At 51.3% G+C, this 17,176-nt stretch overlaps 1 protein-coding gene across 2 annotated transcripts in view; it reads left to right on the forward strand.

The window, feature by feature from the left end:
* CHST11 (carbohydrate sulfotransferase 11) overlaps positions 1–17,176 on the forward strand; it is a gene marked incomplete at both ends in the record, with an annotated part of 225,346 nt that overhangs the window by 108,717 nt on the left and 99,453 nt on the right. For both annotated transcript variants that reach the window (XM_081083351.1, XM_081083352.1), the window contains one exon: positions 2,248–2,333. In XM_081083351.1, coding sequence (XP_080939477.1) covers positions 2,248–2,333 — 86 coding nt within the window. The remainder of the gene's footprint in view (positions 1–2,247; positions 2,334–17,176) is intronic.

The raw sequence follows: 17,176 nt of genomic DNA on the forward strand, positions 1-17,176 counted from the left end.
TTATGTTTGTGAAGCGGTTAAAAAAAAAACCAAAAGAAAAAGCATATTTCCTGACATGTGAAAATGAGGTGGAATTCAGATTTCAGCGTCCATCCATGTGCTGGCGCACAGCCGCGCCCATTCATTTCTGCGTGGTCTGTGTGGCCGAGTGGAGAAGCGACGACAGAGACCGTATGGCACAAAGCCAAAACAGCGTCTGGCCCTACGTAGAGAAAGTTTGCTGGCCTGGCTGTCGGAGGGGAGTGGGGAGAGAGAAAAGGCAGCTTGGAGTGTCCCGGAGTTGAGGACTTACCCTCGGGGTGTTCATGCGGCTCAAAGTGACAAGTCCAAGGAGAAGTGCATGAGGAGTGGGTTCACCCGGAGACCTACCAGAAGTGATCGGCTACTGGCGATGGCTTTCCTTACCTTTTGGACCGCAGGTTGGTCTGCGTGGCTTTCCTGGAAGAGAATCCGGAGCCCGGCCTGAGGTCTGGTAACTTCTCATCAGCTCACCCGACGGCTCAAGAATGGAGAAGTTCCCACGTCCCCTCCCAAGGACAGGGGGAGTGATATTTGTCATATATTATGTGCCAATCTAGTTTATGATCTCCAGTAGCTTCAGAAATTTCTAACACACACTTTTTTTTTTTGCCGCCACCCAGTTGAAGCATTCTGCATATAGTAGTGACTCATTTAATCCTCCCAGCCAACCCAGGGAGCCATGTGCGTTTGATGGGGAACTCAAGCGGTTAAAAATGGTTCACTTTAGTTATGCAGTTAAGAGGCTTGGGAACTGGTGCACGTAGAAAGCTATTGTTCCAGGGACTGGAATGTCTGGCTGGGCCTGGCCTGACTCGAGGAGACCCGCAAGGGATGCGACCTTTGTGCCTCAGGAAGACTGCAGGCACCAAGACAGTGTCCGAGCCATTGTGCTCAGGATGCAGATCAAGAGTCACCGGTCAGCTGATGAAGGGGTGCTCGGAAAAGCACCCGACTGTAGCTCTTATCTGATTAACCTTTTCCCCTGAACTCCAAACCCTTCCCCTACATTTTTTTTCTCTTTATGAAAAAGGGTTGGCTGGAGATGAGATGTAAGACGGTCTTTTAGGGTACGTAACCTGCCACCCTCTCGGATCGCCGGCCGCCTGAATAAAGCCCCCCCATAAAGATGCAACCCTTGCCTCAACTTATTGGTTCTGGTAGTGACGGGTAGCCCGCGTGCCGACTTTTCTGGGCTCACTTTTCTCATTCCCGTTTGACAGACGAAGAAACAGAAGCACAGAAAGGTCAGGCACCTTGCCTAAGGTCACACAGATGGTGAGTGGTAGAGCCAGGATCCAAACCCCGGCTGTCTGCTGCAGAGAGTGTCCTGCTGCCGCTCTGTAGGGGTGGAATGTTTAGGCCACGAGAGGACCCGCTTTGCTCGTTCCCATCATGCCCCCACCATGTCCGTGCACAAGAAAATCGCCTCCTCTATGAGAAGAAGGCACTTGTCCATTCATTCATTCCCCTCCCTCCCGTCAACAAATGGTTATCCGACGGCTAACGAGGAGGGGCTGCAGAGAGGGAGGGTGTTTGGGAACAAGAAGAATGAGACCAGAGAGAATCTTTTCCATTTAAAAGTAGTCCTTGATGTTGGACTTTTGAGACGTTCACTTAATTCCCCTCTTTTGTTCATTGTACGCGCCACCTCTGTCTGTCGGAACCACAGACGCTCTTCCTTTCTGCCTCTAGCCGATATTTTCAGGAAAAAGAACCTCATTTACCAGAGGCTTTGGGAGGCCAGGCCCTGGACTCATACCGTGGAAGAGCCCCCCTGGGGACTCGGGGAGGGAGGGGCACGGTACTATTCTGGGGACCGGATGCCTTGGGGACCAGGAGCAAGAGGTTCTGACTGACTGTTGAGGGAAGACGCTGTGGACTCTTAGAAAGGTCACCAAGGCTGGTGCTGGCACAACTCACTGTCTGAGAACAGCCTCACAGTGTCTTTTGTAAGTAGCTTCATTTCAGTGTTTCAGAGGCCTGTGTGGTTGCCTTAATATTTGCTGGGAAGGACTTTTAGCATTATCGCTGCCCTGCCGGGCGTGGCGATGCCTGGATGTGGGGAAGGCGGGGTGGCCCTGGTGCCGTTACAGGTACAGCTGTGCTAGAGCTGCTTGTCTGTCTTCCTTCCCCACCTGTTTCTTCTTCCCGCCCTGTGCCTTTTCCTTGGTCAGACAGCAAACGTTGGTTGCTCGTTGCTGATGAGCCTTCACTTTCTTTCCTCAGTCATGCGGAGGAACCCCTTCGGCGTGGACATCTGCTGCCGGAAGGGGTCTCGAAGCCCCCTGCAGGAACTCTACAACCCGACCCAGGTAAGCCCGGGAGCTTCCTTGTCTCCGTGCATCGATTTGGGGGGTGGGTTGGGGGGCGATGAAAAACTCCGAAATGCTATGCTTTGGGGATTTGAAACTCCTTGCACTGCCTGGTGTGTTACCTTCAGGGGTTGCTTTCTGGGTCACCCTTTCTCTGTACAATGGTTAGAATTAGGTACTTCCATGGGGTCGTGCTGGAGTGAGCCCCCGAGATCCACACGGGTGCCAGCAGTGGGACTCCCATGGCAGAGCTGGCGGGCTCTGCAGTCCCCCCTTTGGCACCCCAAAGAAGGTACACATGGGAGTGAACGTGATTATGAAAGCCCAGGAACGCCCCAAGAGCCCCACCTCACTGCGCCATTTTGGCAGGACACCCTGTGTGTGGGGGACTTTTGCTAAGTGACTATCAGGTATAAATTGGACTTGATTGTGAAAAGAGTTCCTCTGAGCAAAAATACGCTCCAACCGCGGAAAAGTGTTCTCCGTGGAGATCTGGGAGCAGAGGGAGGAGTCCCGGTCGCCATGATGCGTGTGGGTCTTGATGAGGAGGCTCCGAGGCTGGTCCTTTTGTGGGAACGTTAATTGGCACTTGACGCTGAGAAGTGGTGAGTGAGCAATTAGTGGCCCATCCGCTGACCTTCGATCGCTGTTAAGAAAGGGAAAAGAAATTTACTGCTTTGGCCATAGTCTCTGAGCTTTATTTTATATCAAATTCTTAATTTAGTGTGTCTGTGGACCAAGTTGCTTGGTGGAGGCCAACACTGCTTGGTCCTCGAAGGTACTGGACTTCCAGAAGTTTTGCAAAGGGATGAGCCTGCGGATGTTCAGATCCCACATCTCTTCCCTGTCTCTCACCTGCACTTCCTCCTGGAACAGTGGGCTCCTGAGGTTGCTCATCACAGGTGGCCTACCCAGGTCAATGCACTGCTCCGTCAGCCCCTCCCTCCACCTCGGAGCTCGGTGTGACCGGGCCAGGCGGGCTAGGCCGCTGCAAACTGGGGCTTCCTTTACTCGGAGCTAGATATTCGGGTTTTGTTTGGTGCCCAGATATTTCGATGATAGCAGGCAAGTCTCCCGGCCCGTTCTCTGTCCTTAGGAAGAGGCAGAGCCAGCTTCAACAAAGGGCAGGATTTCTGGTCGGCCACATTGACAACAGCACAAGCAACCGAGATGCAAGCTGCTCTCCTCTTTATGTTGCCATCCTGTTCTCAGATCATTCCGCCTTCAAACCAAACTGCCAGAGCACTGCTGCTTTCCTGAGGAATGTCATGGGCAGCATATGGTATCAGGGGAAGAGCCTCTGTCTGAAGTAGATGGCCCTCTGGGGCTGTGTCTGTGCGGTTCGCTGCTGTGTCCCCAGCCCTAACACAGGGCCTGGCCTCTAACAGGTGCCCCCAAATATCTGTGATTGAAAAATGAATGTCCAGGTTCAAGTTCCTACCTCGCCACCAACTGGTAGTGCAACCTTGGATGCACAATGAGTCCTCCTTTAGGCTCAGTTTTCCCGTCTCCCTGGGATGTCGGGAGGGTGAAGTAACTCGGATGTGTCAGAGGCTGTGGAAATATGATTCATCAGTATCATGGTCATGAGGATGGATTCAGTGTTGGAAGTCTTGACTTTAGAGTCAGACCAGGTTCAAAGAATGGCTTTCTCACTTATTGGCTATGTGAATGTGGGCAAGACACTTAACCCCTCTGAGGCCACTTTCCTGCCTTTATAACATGGTCCTCAAAATACCAGCCTTGCCCGGCTGGTGTGACTCAGTGGTTGAGCGTCGACCTATGAACCAGGAGGTCACAGTTCGATTCCCAGTCAGGGTACATACCCGGGTTGCGGGCTCGATCCCCAGTGTGGGATGGGCAGGAGGCAGCCAATTAATAATTCTCTCTCATCATTGATGTTTCTATCTCTCTCTCCCTCTCCCTTCCTCTCTGAAAAAACTAAAAATATTAAAAACAGAAATACCAGCCTTGCAGGCTTACGTGAGAAGATATGTCTTCCTCGGTGCCTCTTAAGGAGTTTGTTCATCCCCGGATTCATTTCACCCATTCACTCCTTCAGCTGCTATTATGAGTATCTGCTCTGTGCAGCTCAGTGCCAGGCGCTGGGCACAAAAGGGTGAGCAGTGCGTGCGGTTGGCCTTCCACATCTGGTTCCATCCCAGGGTTGGCCTGAGTGAGTAGATGGGCAAGTAAACCAGTCAAAGGAGAGAGAACCCTCCTGGGTAGAGTCCATCTCTCACTCAGTGGTGCTGGGAGCTTGTGTGGGTGAGATGCTCATTTAGCAGCAGTAGCCCCGGACCTGGGAGGGAAGATGGGGCTGGAGAGGCGGCTCTGGGAGCATCTGCGAGGGTGTAGGTGGATGAGTCACCGCCCTCCGTCAAGAATGCCAAGGGCAAGCTGTCTGGCCCCTGTCGCTGGTCACCAGGAAAGTTTCCCTGCAGGAAGATGGCCCTGTTTCCTCGGGATGTTGTCCCGGGATGTTTTTTCTTAGGCTGGTTTCCTTTACAAGCTGCAATTATGTTCCACTCCCACGCAAGGTCGGTCCATGGCGCTTCTTGGAGAAACTGTTGCCCTGGGGCGCTTCGGGGAGAGTTTAGTTAGGTCAGTGGTTCTCAACCTTCCTAATGCCGCGACCCTTTAAATACAGTTCCTCATGTTGTGGTGACCCCCAACCATAAAATTATTTTCGTTGCTACTTCATAACTGTAATTTTGCTACTGTTATGAATCGTCATGTAAATATCTGATATGCAGGATGTATTTTCATTGTTACAAATTGAACATAATGAAAGCATAGTGATTAATCACAAAAACAATATGGAATTATATATGTGTTTCCCCATGGTCTTAGGCGACCCCTGTGAAAGGGTCATTCGACACCCAAAGGGGTCGCGACCCACAGGTTGAGAACTGCTGAGTTAGGTTTTGTGTCCATGAGGCACTTGCAACTTTGCACCTGATCAGGCTTAGTGACTGGTTTCTCGCGTTTTCCTACCAGCCAGACTGTTGGCATTGCTCAGCCTGGGTTGATGGTATCACAGAGGCAGAGGACCACCCCTGCAATCGCTAGAAACCAAACTGCTCCTGGAGACCCAGGTCCCCCTTGGATGCTGACTGGGTATTTGCGTTTGACAGATGGTGGTGAAAATAGGAACTGTTTATTTCAGATGATAAGAAACCAACATTGCGGCAAGAAGGCACCGTCTTGTTACTGTGTACTGATGCCATAGACCCAGATGCTTATGCACATTTCATCCAGTGCTTATAATAAGCCCCCAGCTAGGCATTGCACCCTCATTTTATGCATCGGAGAACTGAGCCGAGAAGGTCATACAGTGTGCCCAAGGTCACACAGCTAGTAAGAAACAGAGTCAAGATTCAAACCCAGAGCAGACGACACATCTGTTTATCTCTATGCTGTGCTCACTGTCCCCAGCAAACTTGTCTTGGCAGGAATTATCCCTTGTCCCCTCAAAAAAAAAAGCATGCAGATTTTTGTTGGAAAAAAGCTTAAAACCTCTCTTGGGAAAATTGGCAATAATCTGATTTTAGTGCCCAAGGTTTCTTATTTTAGTGCCTTGCAAACCTCTAACCATTGAAACAACAATCGGTTAAAAAAGTTTGTAGTTGATATTCTTAGAAAAACTGCACTCTGATGTCTTATAATTTTCCCGGTTCTCTGCTGCCTCCCTGGCCCTAAAATAAAACGTAATTGCCGATCAGATCAGCTGGCGACAAGTCACCAAAAGTTCAGGAGTTTCCAAGTGCATATTTGTGGGCCGCACACATCTGTGGGCCGCCCTGGCTCAGCTCAGATGCAGGGCAGAGCTCCGATGTCAGCCATTAATAGGGCATAATTGTCCCTAAATGCCAGTGAGGGCGAGACAGCTTGTCCTTCTGCCTCGCCCACCTCCTGGCCCTCTCGTGGGCTCCCTGAAATCTTCACAGCATCACTCATGTGGGTCAGCCCTGCCCTGCCCTGCCTGGTTCTTTCTTTAGCATTTATACTCGCGCTGTGATTACCACGTTCTAGAAGACAGATGCACAGCCCTGGGCTGACCCGCAGTTCATGAGCACGGAGCCAGGAGGCTTGCGCGAGGTTCACTGGCTAACAGGCGTGCCTAGGGGTCTCTGAGGACCCGTCAATGTTTTATTACAAAATAATAAAACCGGACCCTTACTGGTCCATTCTTCAATGTGTTAAAGTAAATTTACTTCTCCATAAGGTAGGCCCCAGGAGGAAAGATGGAAAGAGGGAGAGAGAGAGAGAGAAGGAAGGTAGGGATGAAAGAAAAAAGAGAGGGAGAAAGGTACTATTCATGGACTATATAATGCATCTCAGTGACTGTTCTAGGCGTTTTTCACACATCTCTCATTGCGTTTTCACAACAACCCTAAAAGGAAGGTATCTGATAACCCCATTTTCAGATAAGTTAACGGAGGCTCAGAAGGGCTGAGTTATTTGCTAGGATCTCTCAGCTTCTAAATGGTAAGGCTGGGTCTATCCAACCTGGGGGGGATTGTAGGAAGGTCAGAGCTGATCACTATCTTTTCTGGGTGGACAAAAATGCTTCCTTGAGGCTCTTTCTGCACTCCCCCCCCCCCCCCCACACACACACACACTAAGCTGAGACCTGGGATGTACCCAGGATAGTTGCAGAATTCCCAAAGCCAGAGCCAGGGCTCATGAGATGGAATGGCATGGGATGCACAGCAGTTGTCCAACAAACCATTGCAAATTAGTGTTTTGCTTATTGAACCTGATATTTAGAGACAACTTTGTCTGCTGGCCGGAGCCACGCTAAGCAGGACTCATCCCCAAGAACTTTGCTATGGAACAGCACACCTTGGTGAAATTTGGAAGCCGAGGTCATTGATTCGGTTGAGGGTTTTAAGTTGATAAAGGCCAGGGCCCTCTCCTCATCCCGACCTAAACAGTTTCTCAGCAACGCTTGCCAAAGGATGCTTCTCCTCCAGGCATTTGTAGAATAAACAGAGGAAAAAGACATGGGGAAGAGAGACACTTAGGATGTGATACGTGCTGGGTGAGAGGCTTTTAGCAAAGTTATGGGACAATCAGGAGTGAGCAGTTAACCCTCCGAGATGCAGGGCACAACGGGAGGCGCTAGTGCGGAGGTGGCATTTGAGCCAGGCCTTTGAAAGCACATCAGACTTCACGTGACAGAGGAGGGAACAGCGTCACGGAGGGAAGGAGCAGCAGGCGCAAGGACCGCGGGGGGGACAACCCATGACACATTCAGAGAACGGAGGAGTTTGTGGCTGGAGTCGGGAGCTGGTTGGAGACGAGGCAGGAAAGGAGGTTGGTGCAGGTGGGTGGACAGGGCTTGTCCACTGTTGCGGAAGGTTTAGTTTTTATTCACCATCAGGGTTGGAGGCCCTGAAGAGCCCACAGACGATAGTGTGCAACGTATGGACCAGCTTCTGCTTCTGACCCAGCCTCTTGTTAACCGAGGGGCTTCTCCAAGGCAGGCCGTGTCCCCTGGCCCCTGCATGGCCTCACCTATAAGATGAAGGGTGTGGACTAGATCGTGGTTCTCAACCCCCCTGCACATTAGGACACTCAGGGAGCCTTGAGCAAATGCCAGTGCCCAGGCCTCACCCCGAGGTTCTGATTGTACTGGTTGGTCTGGGATAGGGCCGGATGTCAGTATTTCTCCAAGTTCCCTAGGAGATTCCGATGGGCAGCAGGGTTCCGGAGCCCTGGACGGGAACAACTGAAAGGGCCCCTCCCCTTCTAAAAATCGTTGATTCTCACATAACCCGTTACATGAAAAGCAGCTCAAGGCACGTGCCCTGAGGCTGTTCATGATCATTTCTGCTGGAAGCCCCCAGGTCAGTTTTGTGCGTTGGCCTTGCCCACTAGGGTGGGGATCCCATTGGGAAAGGTGTGTGGGTCAACGCCTTGAGCGCTGGAGATCGGTCAGTATGTATTTTGTGGACAAACCCAAGAGAGAGCCCCCAGGCAGGCGGAGAACTGGGAGGAGCCCTGCGTGAGGACACTTGAGCCACTCGGACTCGTTCCACGCCAGGTGTCTGATGGGCGCTTCTGAGAAGGGAAGAAGGGCTCCCTGCCCTTTGAATTGTTGCTGAGGAAGAATGATGCTGAATGGTCATATCCACTGGGGACAGCAAGAAAGAGCAGACATTGTCCAGCCCCAGCTCTGGTCAATTAATCCCTTCATTACCAACCACCTGGTAAATGACGAGTCTGTCTAATTATCTTGCTTTGACCCAACAGCTGCCTACCAGCCGAAGAGGGATTAATTGATTTAGTTGTGGACTGGCTCCCTATGCAGAGATATTACTTACTGTCAGCCTAGCAGAACGGCAGCTGGCTGGCCAAGATGAAATATTACATTAACTTGATCTTACACACAGCACTTGGGAAAATGCTTCATTATTAATTGCAAATTACAATAGACGAGCAAAGCCCATTTCAAAAACCAAGGACAGCGAGCCGCCTCTTTCACCGTGGCCAGTGGCTCCATTGTTCTTGAACCTGGGAAGGCGACCTGGTCGGATTTCCGATCAAGCCAGGACAGAGGGGGACTCCAGAGCCAGGCATGATCTGGATCAGAGGAAAGGGTTGGATGCTCAAAGGAAGTGGGGGGAACCCAGCCCAGGTGTGTGACCTGGGGCAACTCCTTAGCCTCCCAAACCTTGGTTTCCTTGGCGGTAAAATAGGCGTGCGAGGCCAGGCTTGCAGGTCGGTGAGATTCCACATCACGTCTAAAAAGCACCCAGGAGAAGTGCCGAGGGCAGAGCTGGTGTTAACCAGTCGCCGTTAATGCGCTGAGTTTGGTAACCTGGGACTTACCTTATCAGGTCGGGGCCAGGCTGTGCCCTTGTACCGCAGGCTCAGTCGGTGTGCAGATACACACTTGGAATTTTGTTGAAAAATAATAAGATAGATTATTTCCTCTTGCCTGGAAGCTACTAGCTAGTCATTGTGAGTACTTCCTAAAAATGTTGATTTATGTGTTCTGTCTGGTAGATTGTTATTAGTAAGCTTGATGCACTGACTTCTAAGGCCATGGGTGTGTGTGTGTATGTGTGTGTGTGTGTGTGTGTGTGTGTGTGTGTGTGTGTTGGGACATGGGGAGATACAGCTGTTCGGTTTTAAAGGCCTCCTGTGGTTGTGTTTGTCATACCCCCAGCACCTAGCTAAGTGCCTGAGTAATGGCTGTTAACCAAGACTCGTCTCTGGGCGTGTCAATGTGATGTCATTGATCTCATCGATGGGTCCGCATTCATTCAGGCTGTCTTTGTAGGCGGTTGTTCTGTTTCAGGAAGCCTAATTTGACCCACTGTGTTCACATCTGCAGAGTAAGCTCCGTGTCCGTCTGTGTGGATATCATCTGGCGTGTTTCAATGAGAGAAGGGCATTCGCATGATGAAACGACCTGGGCAATTTCCAAATGGTAACACAGCTGTAAAATCTGCCATTTTCGGAAGTTATTTCCTAAATTACCCTCAATTACAAGAGGCCTCTACATAATTTGATTTTTTTTTTTTTGTAAGTTACACAACTCAAGAAGCTTCTCAGCCCATTGGATTTAACCTTGTCGGCATGGCTAGAGCTGAAACAAAGCCCTAGCTTGTACTCAAGTTTTCTGTGGAGGAGCCTAGCTGGGGATGGGTGTCGGCACAGCCCTGTCTTCCTGCCTCCTGTCCCCCTCACTTCCCAATGGCAGTCGGCCTGCAGATCTGGGGGGAGAAGGGTTTTTCCTCTACCATTACTACTGCAGTGAAATCTGGGGCAAAGAGCTGAACCTTTCCTAGAACTGGAAACCTTGGTTGTAAAATAGAAATAAAATACCAGCAGTTTCGTTATTAAGGATTAAGTTAGAAAACATATAGAAAGTTCCAGGCATGTGGTGAGCTGCTCAGTAAATTCTGATTTTTTAGTAGCTTTGATGAAACCTCCTTCAGGAAGCTCTCCCTGATTTTTTCTTCCTCCTTCGAGTCCAGGTTAAATGTCCTTCTAGAACGGTGCTGCTGACTCACAACATAATGCGACTCACACATGTAATTTGAAATTTTCCAGCAGCTACATTTTAAAAAGTAACAAGAAAACAGGTAACATTCATTTTAATAATGTTCTATTTAACCCAGTGTATCTAAAACATGATCCTTTCGACATGTAATCAGCAAGAATATTTAAGATATTTTAATATCTTGTTTTCATTCTAAGCCTTTGAATTCTGATGAACACATCTCAGTTCACACTGGCCACATGTCGCGTGCTCAGTAGCCACATGTGGCTGGTGACTGCTACGTGGCCCATGCGGGTCTGTAAAATGCCCCCTTATCCCCACCCCCATGCTCACGTTCCCCTTGCTCATGACACCCGTTCACACATTGGACATGACTTTACTCGGCTTTGCGCCCCTGAGGGCGGGGGATGTGTCTTATTCATCTTAGGGCACCTAGTGGCTCCCCAGCCAGTCACAGAAATGGGGCTCAGGAGGTGTGGGCTCTGAGGGCACCTCCTGTGCCTGTGCCTCCAGCAAGCCCGGCGCGTGGAGATTTGTGCTGAGGAGGTGGCCAGGGCTTCGTGCCCCTGGAGGCACCGAGGCAGCCACCCATCCAGGCAGGAGGGAGGTTTCCTGGGGCCCAGTGAGGTCCCTGCTGTGGAGAGTACGTCCCTGCTCCAGGCCGAGACCTGGTGGGTCCCGACAAGCATCCTTCCTGAAGTGTCCGTGCCAGTCCCATGGAAGGGCTGCCCCTCGGAGAGGTGTCCTTACCAGTGGTTCTCAACCTTCCTAATGCCGCGACCCTTTAGTACAGTTCCTCATGTTGTGGTGACCCCCAACCATAAAATTATTTTCGTTGCTACTTCATAACTGTAATGTTGCTACTGTTATGAATCGTAATGTAAATATCTGATATGCAGGATGTATGTAGGCGACCCCTGTGAAAGGGTCGTTCAGCCCCCAAAGGGGTCGCGACCCACAGGTTGAGAACCGCTTGCCTTAGACTCTATGAGATTCCTTCTGGAGACTAGCACGGGGCGGGGAGTGGGAAGGGAAGGTTGAGAGAACAGTGCAGGGGGTTGGATGCTTGAAGGGACTCGGGAGAGACAGTAGGCGCTCACTCCATGTGCCCTGAATGAAACGGAACTGGAATTCCTTTGCACCCTCCGTCCCTCCCCCACTTCTTGCAACGCCCCCTGTATTCGCTTCCAGAGCTGCTGTGACAAAGGGCCGCAGGCTGGGGCTTCCACAGCAGAACTTGAACCTGGCATCCTGGAGGCTGGAAGCCTGAGTGAGCTCAAGGTGCGGGCAGGGTCGGTTCCTCCACGGGGCCGTGCGGAAGGCCTTGCTGCCCCAGCTTCTGGAGGTTTGCTGGCGATCGTTGGCGTTCCCTGGCTCGCGGAAGCGTGACCTCAGTGTCTGCCTTCGTGTGCACACGGCGTTCTCCCTGTGCCTGTCTGTGTCCAAATCTCCCCTTTTTTAAGGGCACTGGTCACATTGGATGAGAGGCCCACCCTACTCCATCCAGTATGACCTCACCTTCACCAATTACAGCCACAATGGCCCTGTTTCCAAACAAGGCCACATTTTGAGGTACTGGGGCCAGGATTGCAACACACGAGTTGGGGCCGGAGGGAAGGACACAATACAACTCATACCACTTGCTGTGTGCAGAGCACTGTGCTGGATGCTGGGGCTCTGGGGACAAGAAGGCCTGGCCCTCTGTTAGTTCAGACTCCGATAGCAGCGAAGGGCCAGTAAACTGTTACAAAACGACAGCTGTGCGAGTTCAGTGCACGATGCTGGAGGGGCGTAGGGATGAACTGTTACCTGGACTCGGCGTGTGCACGTCACAGTGTGTGCATGTCTGTGTGCTCGTGCGTGTACAGTCTTTGTCGCCCCATGGAGCAAAGGCTCAGGAGAGATGGCACACGGCCGAAGAGTGGACTTCACCCTCCCAGGCACAGTCAAACCTGGGCATAGGGGCAAGGACGCCCTGACTATCAAGGGACTGAGCATCGCCCCGGGGCCCTTCATTCGTGCCCCTGTGGTTAGGACAGAAGCTAAGGATGCATGAACACCAAGTGCCTCCGTAGCTCCTGAATTCTAGAGAGGTTGGCAGCTCGGGTCCCAGCCGATCCGCGGTTCAGTGTCTACGTGACCACGCCGCGAGACTCTGCCAGGTTGGCCTTGCCCCAGCCTTGGCAGGTGCTGGGCAGGCCTGGAAGGGAGCTGGCTGTTCTGGAACATGCCACAGGGTGTGACGGCCAGACAGACTCTGGAGCTGCCTAAAATGGCCTGCGGCTGAGTTTCCTTCTCCTCGTCTTAAATCAGGGGTTTAAAGCCACACATGGCCAGCGCACAATTCTGGCCGTCATCCTGAATGCTGGAGAGAGCGCTCATGACCGACGTTCCGTCTCCATCGCGTTCCCTGAAGGCCATGTCCACAGACATATCTACAGACATAAGGACGTCCTGCCGGAGCAGAGCTTGGCATCTGAGAGCCGGGCAGGCTCAGTGCCTGCTGGGACCCAGGCCTCCCATCCCGTCCCAGCATCTGGGGGAAAGCTCTGAGAGAAAGGGGAATGTCTGAGGCCACACAGCCTAGAAGTGATCAGAGCACGGGCTGGGACCGGCCCTCCTGGGCTGGCATCCCGGAGCCCACACCTGCCAGCTGTGTGGCTGGGGAAAACTTCTTACTTTCTCCGTAAAATGAGGACCATACCAGCACCTACGTCATAGGGTTCTTGTGAGGACTGAATGAGTCCAGACACGTGAAGCGCTAGAGCAACGTCTAGCACTGAGTGAGGCCAACATAGTGTTTCTGCTGTTATTATTATTCAGGCGCAAAGGCCGAGGAGCAGATGACCCCCCAGGACAGATGAGCATGTTGAAGTTCAGAGCTCTCAGAAGACAGGCCTCCCTAAAGCCTGATCATCTTCCACCCGTTAAAAGGGAACTTTAGAATTTTTTTTAAAAAAGAGAAATTCTAAAGATTGCCCAGCTGGTGAGGCTCAGTGGTTGAGCATCGACCTATGAACCAGGAGGTCATGATTCGATTCCCGGTCAGGGCACATGCCTGGGTGGTGAGCTTGATCCCTAGTAAGTGGTGTGCAGGAGGCAGCCAATCAATGATTCTCTCTCATCATTGATGTTTCTCTCTCTCTCCATCTCCTTTCCTCTCTGAAATCAATAAAAATATGTATTTTTTAAAAATCCAAGTGCTTGGGCCACACCTTCAACTTCCTAATTTAGAATTTCTGTGGCATCAGTGCTTTTTGAAAGTTTCTGGTTGGTTCCCCCTCGCAGCCGAGTTTGAGAACCGCTGCTCTAGGGTTTATTACTCAGGTAGGCCTGGGGACCAGCAGCCTTGGCACTACCCACCTGGGAGCTTGTTAGAAATGCAGAGCCTGGGCCCCCACCCAGCCTGCTGGATGGAAACCTGCATTTTAACAGGGTTGCGAATGGTCTGCACCAGCGATGACGGGAGAGGGCTCCTGGGGGAACAGCCGCTCTCTGGGACCCCGGGGAGAAGCAGCTGGCCGGTGCCTTAGATAACAAGACAGGTGGTGGATTTGGGAGCCAGGAAAACCAGAAGTGGTCCTCGCCTGTCCCAGAGCCTGGCAGGCGTCTGCTTTCTGGAAAATTGGAAAATAGAAGCTGTGTTTATGCAGCATGGAGTGCTGTCAGTGGCCGGGAGCTGGAGTCCCCGAGGCGGCTGGAGGGATGGCCAGCCTCTCCTTCCTCTGGAGGCATGCAGCACTCACAGCCGGCTCACCTCGGGCAGAAGAGATAGCTGACTGAGTGGGCGCCCTGGAAGCGAAGGCCACTGTGGTGCCTTTAAAGGCAGCCCCGTCCTTCCTGGGTGCTGTGTCCCGGGGTGAAGCGGATTTACAGGGTTTGGAGCTGAACGGGGCTCCCTGGGGTGGCCGCGGTCCAAATTCATTGGGCTGTTCCTGACCTTTGTCAGGGAACTGGAAGGGGGACCCCAGGGTAGGCCCTCCATTCCCCTACCCTCACTCTAGAGGCCTAAGTCCTGAATTCAAGTCCTGCTTCTTCCGTTTACTAGCAGTGGGATCTTGGGCAAATATTTCAACCTCTTCGGGCTTCAGTTTCCTCACCTGGAAAGTAGGAATAATTTATTCAGCTCTGTCTAAAGAGGCCACATGGTATAGCAGGTAAAACTTGGAGTCAAGCTGCCTGAATTCAAGTCACATTTACTGGCAGACAGCCGTGTGTCAGTTACCTAATCTCTGGGTGCCTCCGTGTCTTGATCTGTAACGTGGGTATAACAGCAGTGCCCGCCTCTTCGGATTGTTATGACTATTTAATGAGTTGCTTTGTGTTAAGGGCCTGGAATAGTGGCCAGCACAATCCACACTCAAATTTGTCAGCAAGGATTATTTTCTCACCTTGATGTTTTCATCTTTAAAAATTCCCACTATTCGTCCTTAAAAAAAAAAAAAAGATAATCACAGTTTGGGTCCTAGGAACTTTCCCTTCAGAGAAACTCCTTTTGCCCAGTGACTTTCACAGTCCCTCACATTCAAGCCACCCGTCATTGGCTTTTCAAACGCATCCTTCCCCACTTTACAGATGGGGAAACTGAGGCACAGAACGAGGTTGTTGACGTTTAATGTAACACGTGTGCGGTCCTCCAGCCAGTTGAGAAGTTAATTGCGGAGCCGAGGTTCCGTGGCTCTTGGCACCAGGCCACCTCCACCAGTTCAGCTGCTGTAGGGGTTCCTTGAGGAACCTGAACTGAGGGGACCTGAACTCCTTTGAGTCTCCACTCGCTGTGCGTCGTAGAGATGAAACCCCCCCTCTCCGTGCCCACTCTTGGTAGGTCGTCAGCCGGCATGAAATGCGGGCGAGGCCTGCTCTGGGCACCCCTGGGTGAAGGATGCCCCTTCTCTCCCAGTGAGCGGATTCAGCGAGGGGATTTAGTGTTGGGCTGTGTGTCTCCCCTGCTGTGTACCAGCACCCTCTCTCTGCTTCCTGGCGTCACCTCTCCCAGAAACTCACTCAGACCCCTAGTGAGTCAGGCCAGAGCATCCCTGAGTCCAGAGCGACATTGCTCAGGCTAGAAACAGCGCCTGGCATAGGAAGTGGAGGGAAGTCCTCCTGTTGGTTGAGGAGTTGGGAGGCTGCTTTTAGAGGTGCTGGTGTTGAGCTTGTCCCTGCCTAAGTAGGCACAGGGCCCATCTGTAATTTTCTCCTAACCCCCCTTTCCCCCCTCCCCCCGCCCCCCTTGCTAGGAGCAGCTCCATGGAGACACCATTGGATGGTCATCTTTGATCCACTTGCCAAAGCGCCAACCAAGAATCAGTGTTCAGACAGGAGCACAGTGATGTGGGTCTCTTTCCTGATAACAGGGAGCACAGAGCCGGTGGAAGCCAGCCTCACACAGGCTGCTGGGAAAAGCCGGGACAGGGATGCCCTGCTGGGGAGGGTTGGCCACACTGATAGGAAGACCCATTGGGTTTCTGTGGGGTCTGTATGACTTCTACAGCCTTGCACAGACCGCCCGCAGTACCTGGTAGAAGGAATTAATTATAGGAAAGGGTCAACTCAACCCTCACACCCACGTATCCCTAAGGGTAAGGTTTTAAATAAACTCACACTAAGCCCTTGGTTTTTGCGGACGGAACATTCTGGGTTCCACTTTGCAAGAGCAACCCAGAAGTCCGTTAACAAGGAGCAACTGGTCATCTTCACAGAGGGACAAATGTGAATCAGAGAAAGCGATTCCTGCTGCTAATACTAGTAAGTGAGCCCGCCATCCACTCAGCCCAGCCGCTGCGGAATTTTGTACTTGTTGTGCCCGAAGGAACCTTTATCCCAGGACTGATGGGCCTACTGGAAAATGTCATTGCATTTTGTAGGGCAACTGCATGCCAGAGTGACATTTGGAAATTGGGAGGTTGTCTTGGGACAGGTCCCCTCAAAGGTATTTAGTCACCCCCATAGACTGGCTCCCAGATGGAACCCCGCTTTCTCCCACTCGCTATGCGGGGTCTCTCTCAGTTCATCTCTGTTTAGAGTCTCAATCTCGCTCTCGGTAGTTTTTCCTTCGTTTTACAGGATAAATGCACGGATGTCTGAAAAGAAATGCGGCTTTTGTAAGGAATTGGCAGGTACTAGGGAAGTTCACAAGCAGCTGACATCCAATTATTCACGGTCAGGGGGGAAAGGGATGAAATAAGAAGCAGAAATCCACAGATCATCTCCAAACCTCGTGATAATCAATAGCCTTCTCTTCCAACGTGCCTTTCACCAGGGCCAAGAAATAGGCTGACTCACCCTGCTCTTCAAAACGGAGTCCTGAGAGATCAGCAAAGAAGGGCTAATTTGCCAAACCCTATTTTAATGAGAAGCATCTAGAGCAGCGGTTCTCAACCTGTGGGTCGCGACCCCTTTGGGGGTTGAACGACCCTTTCACAGGGGTCGGATAAGACCATCAGAAAACACATATATAATTCCATACTGTTTTTGTGATTAATCACTATGCTTTAATTATGTTCAATTTGTAACAATGATATTGAGGGTCACCACAACATGAGGAACTGTAGTAAAGGGTCGCGGCATTAGGAGGATTGAGAACCACTGATCTAGAGGAACCAAAATTATTTTTTTTTAAGTGTTGTTTTTTAAAAATTAAAGTGTCATGTTTCTTGAGCAAGTGGCAAAATGAGCGTATTTTGTTGGTTGATTTGTTCATTGTCTAACCACTGGATAACATGTGACATTGTGATTTTCTTTTTGCTAAAAATAAATTATTGGGATTCAGGCCTACAGGATCTTGAAATAAGAACCAGGAGCTAGGAGAATGAGAGTCAATTGC

The sequence above is a fragment of the Myotis nattereri genome, assembly GCF_964212035.1.
Source record: "Myotis nattereri genome assembly, chromosome: 2".
NCBI classification, from domain to species: domain Eukaryota; kingdom Metazoa; phylum Chordata; class Mammalia; order Chiroptera; family Vespertilionidae; genus Myotis; species Myotis nattereri.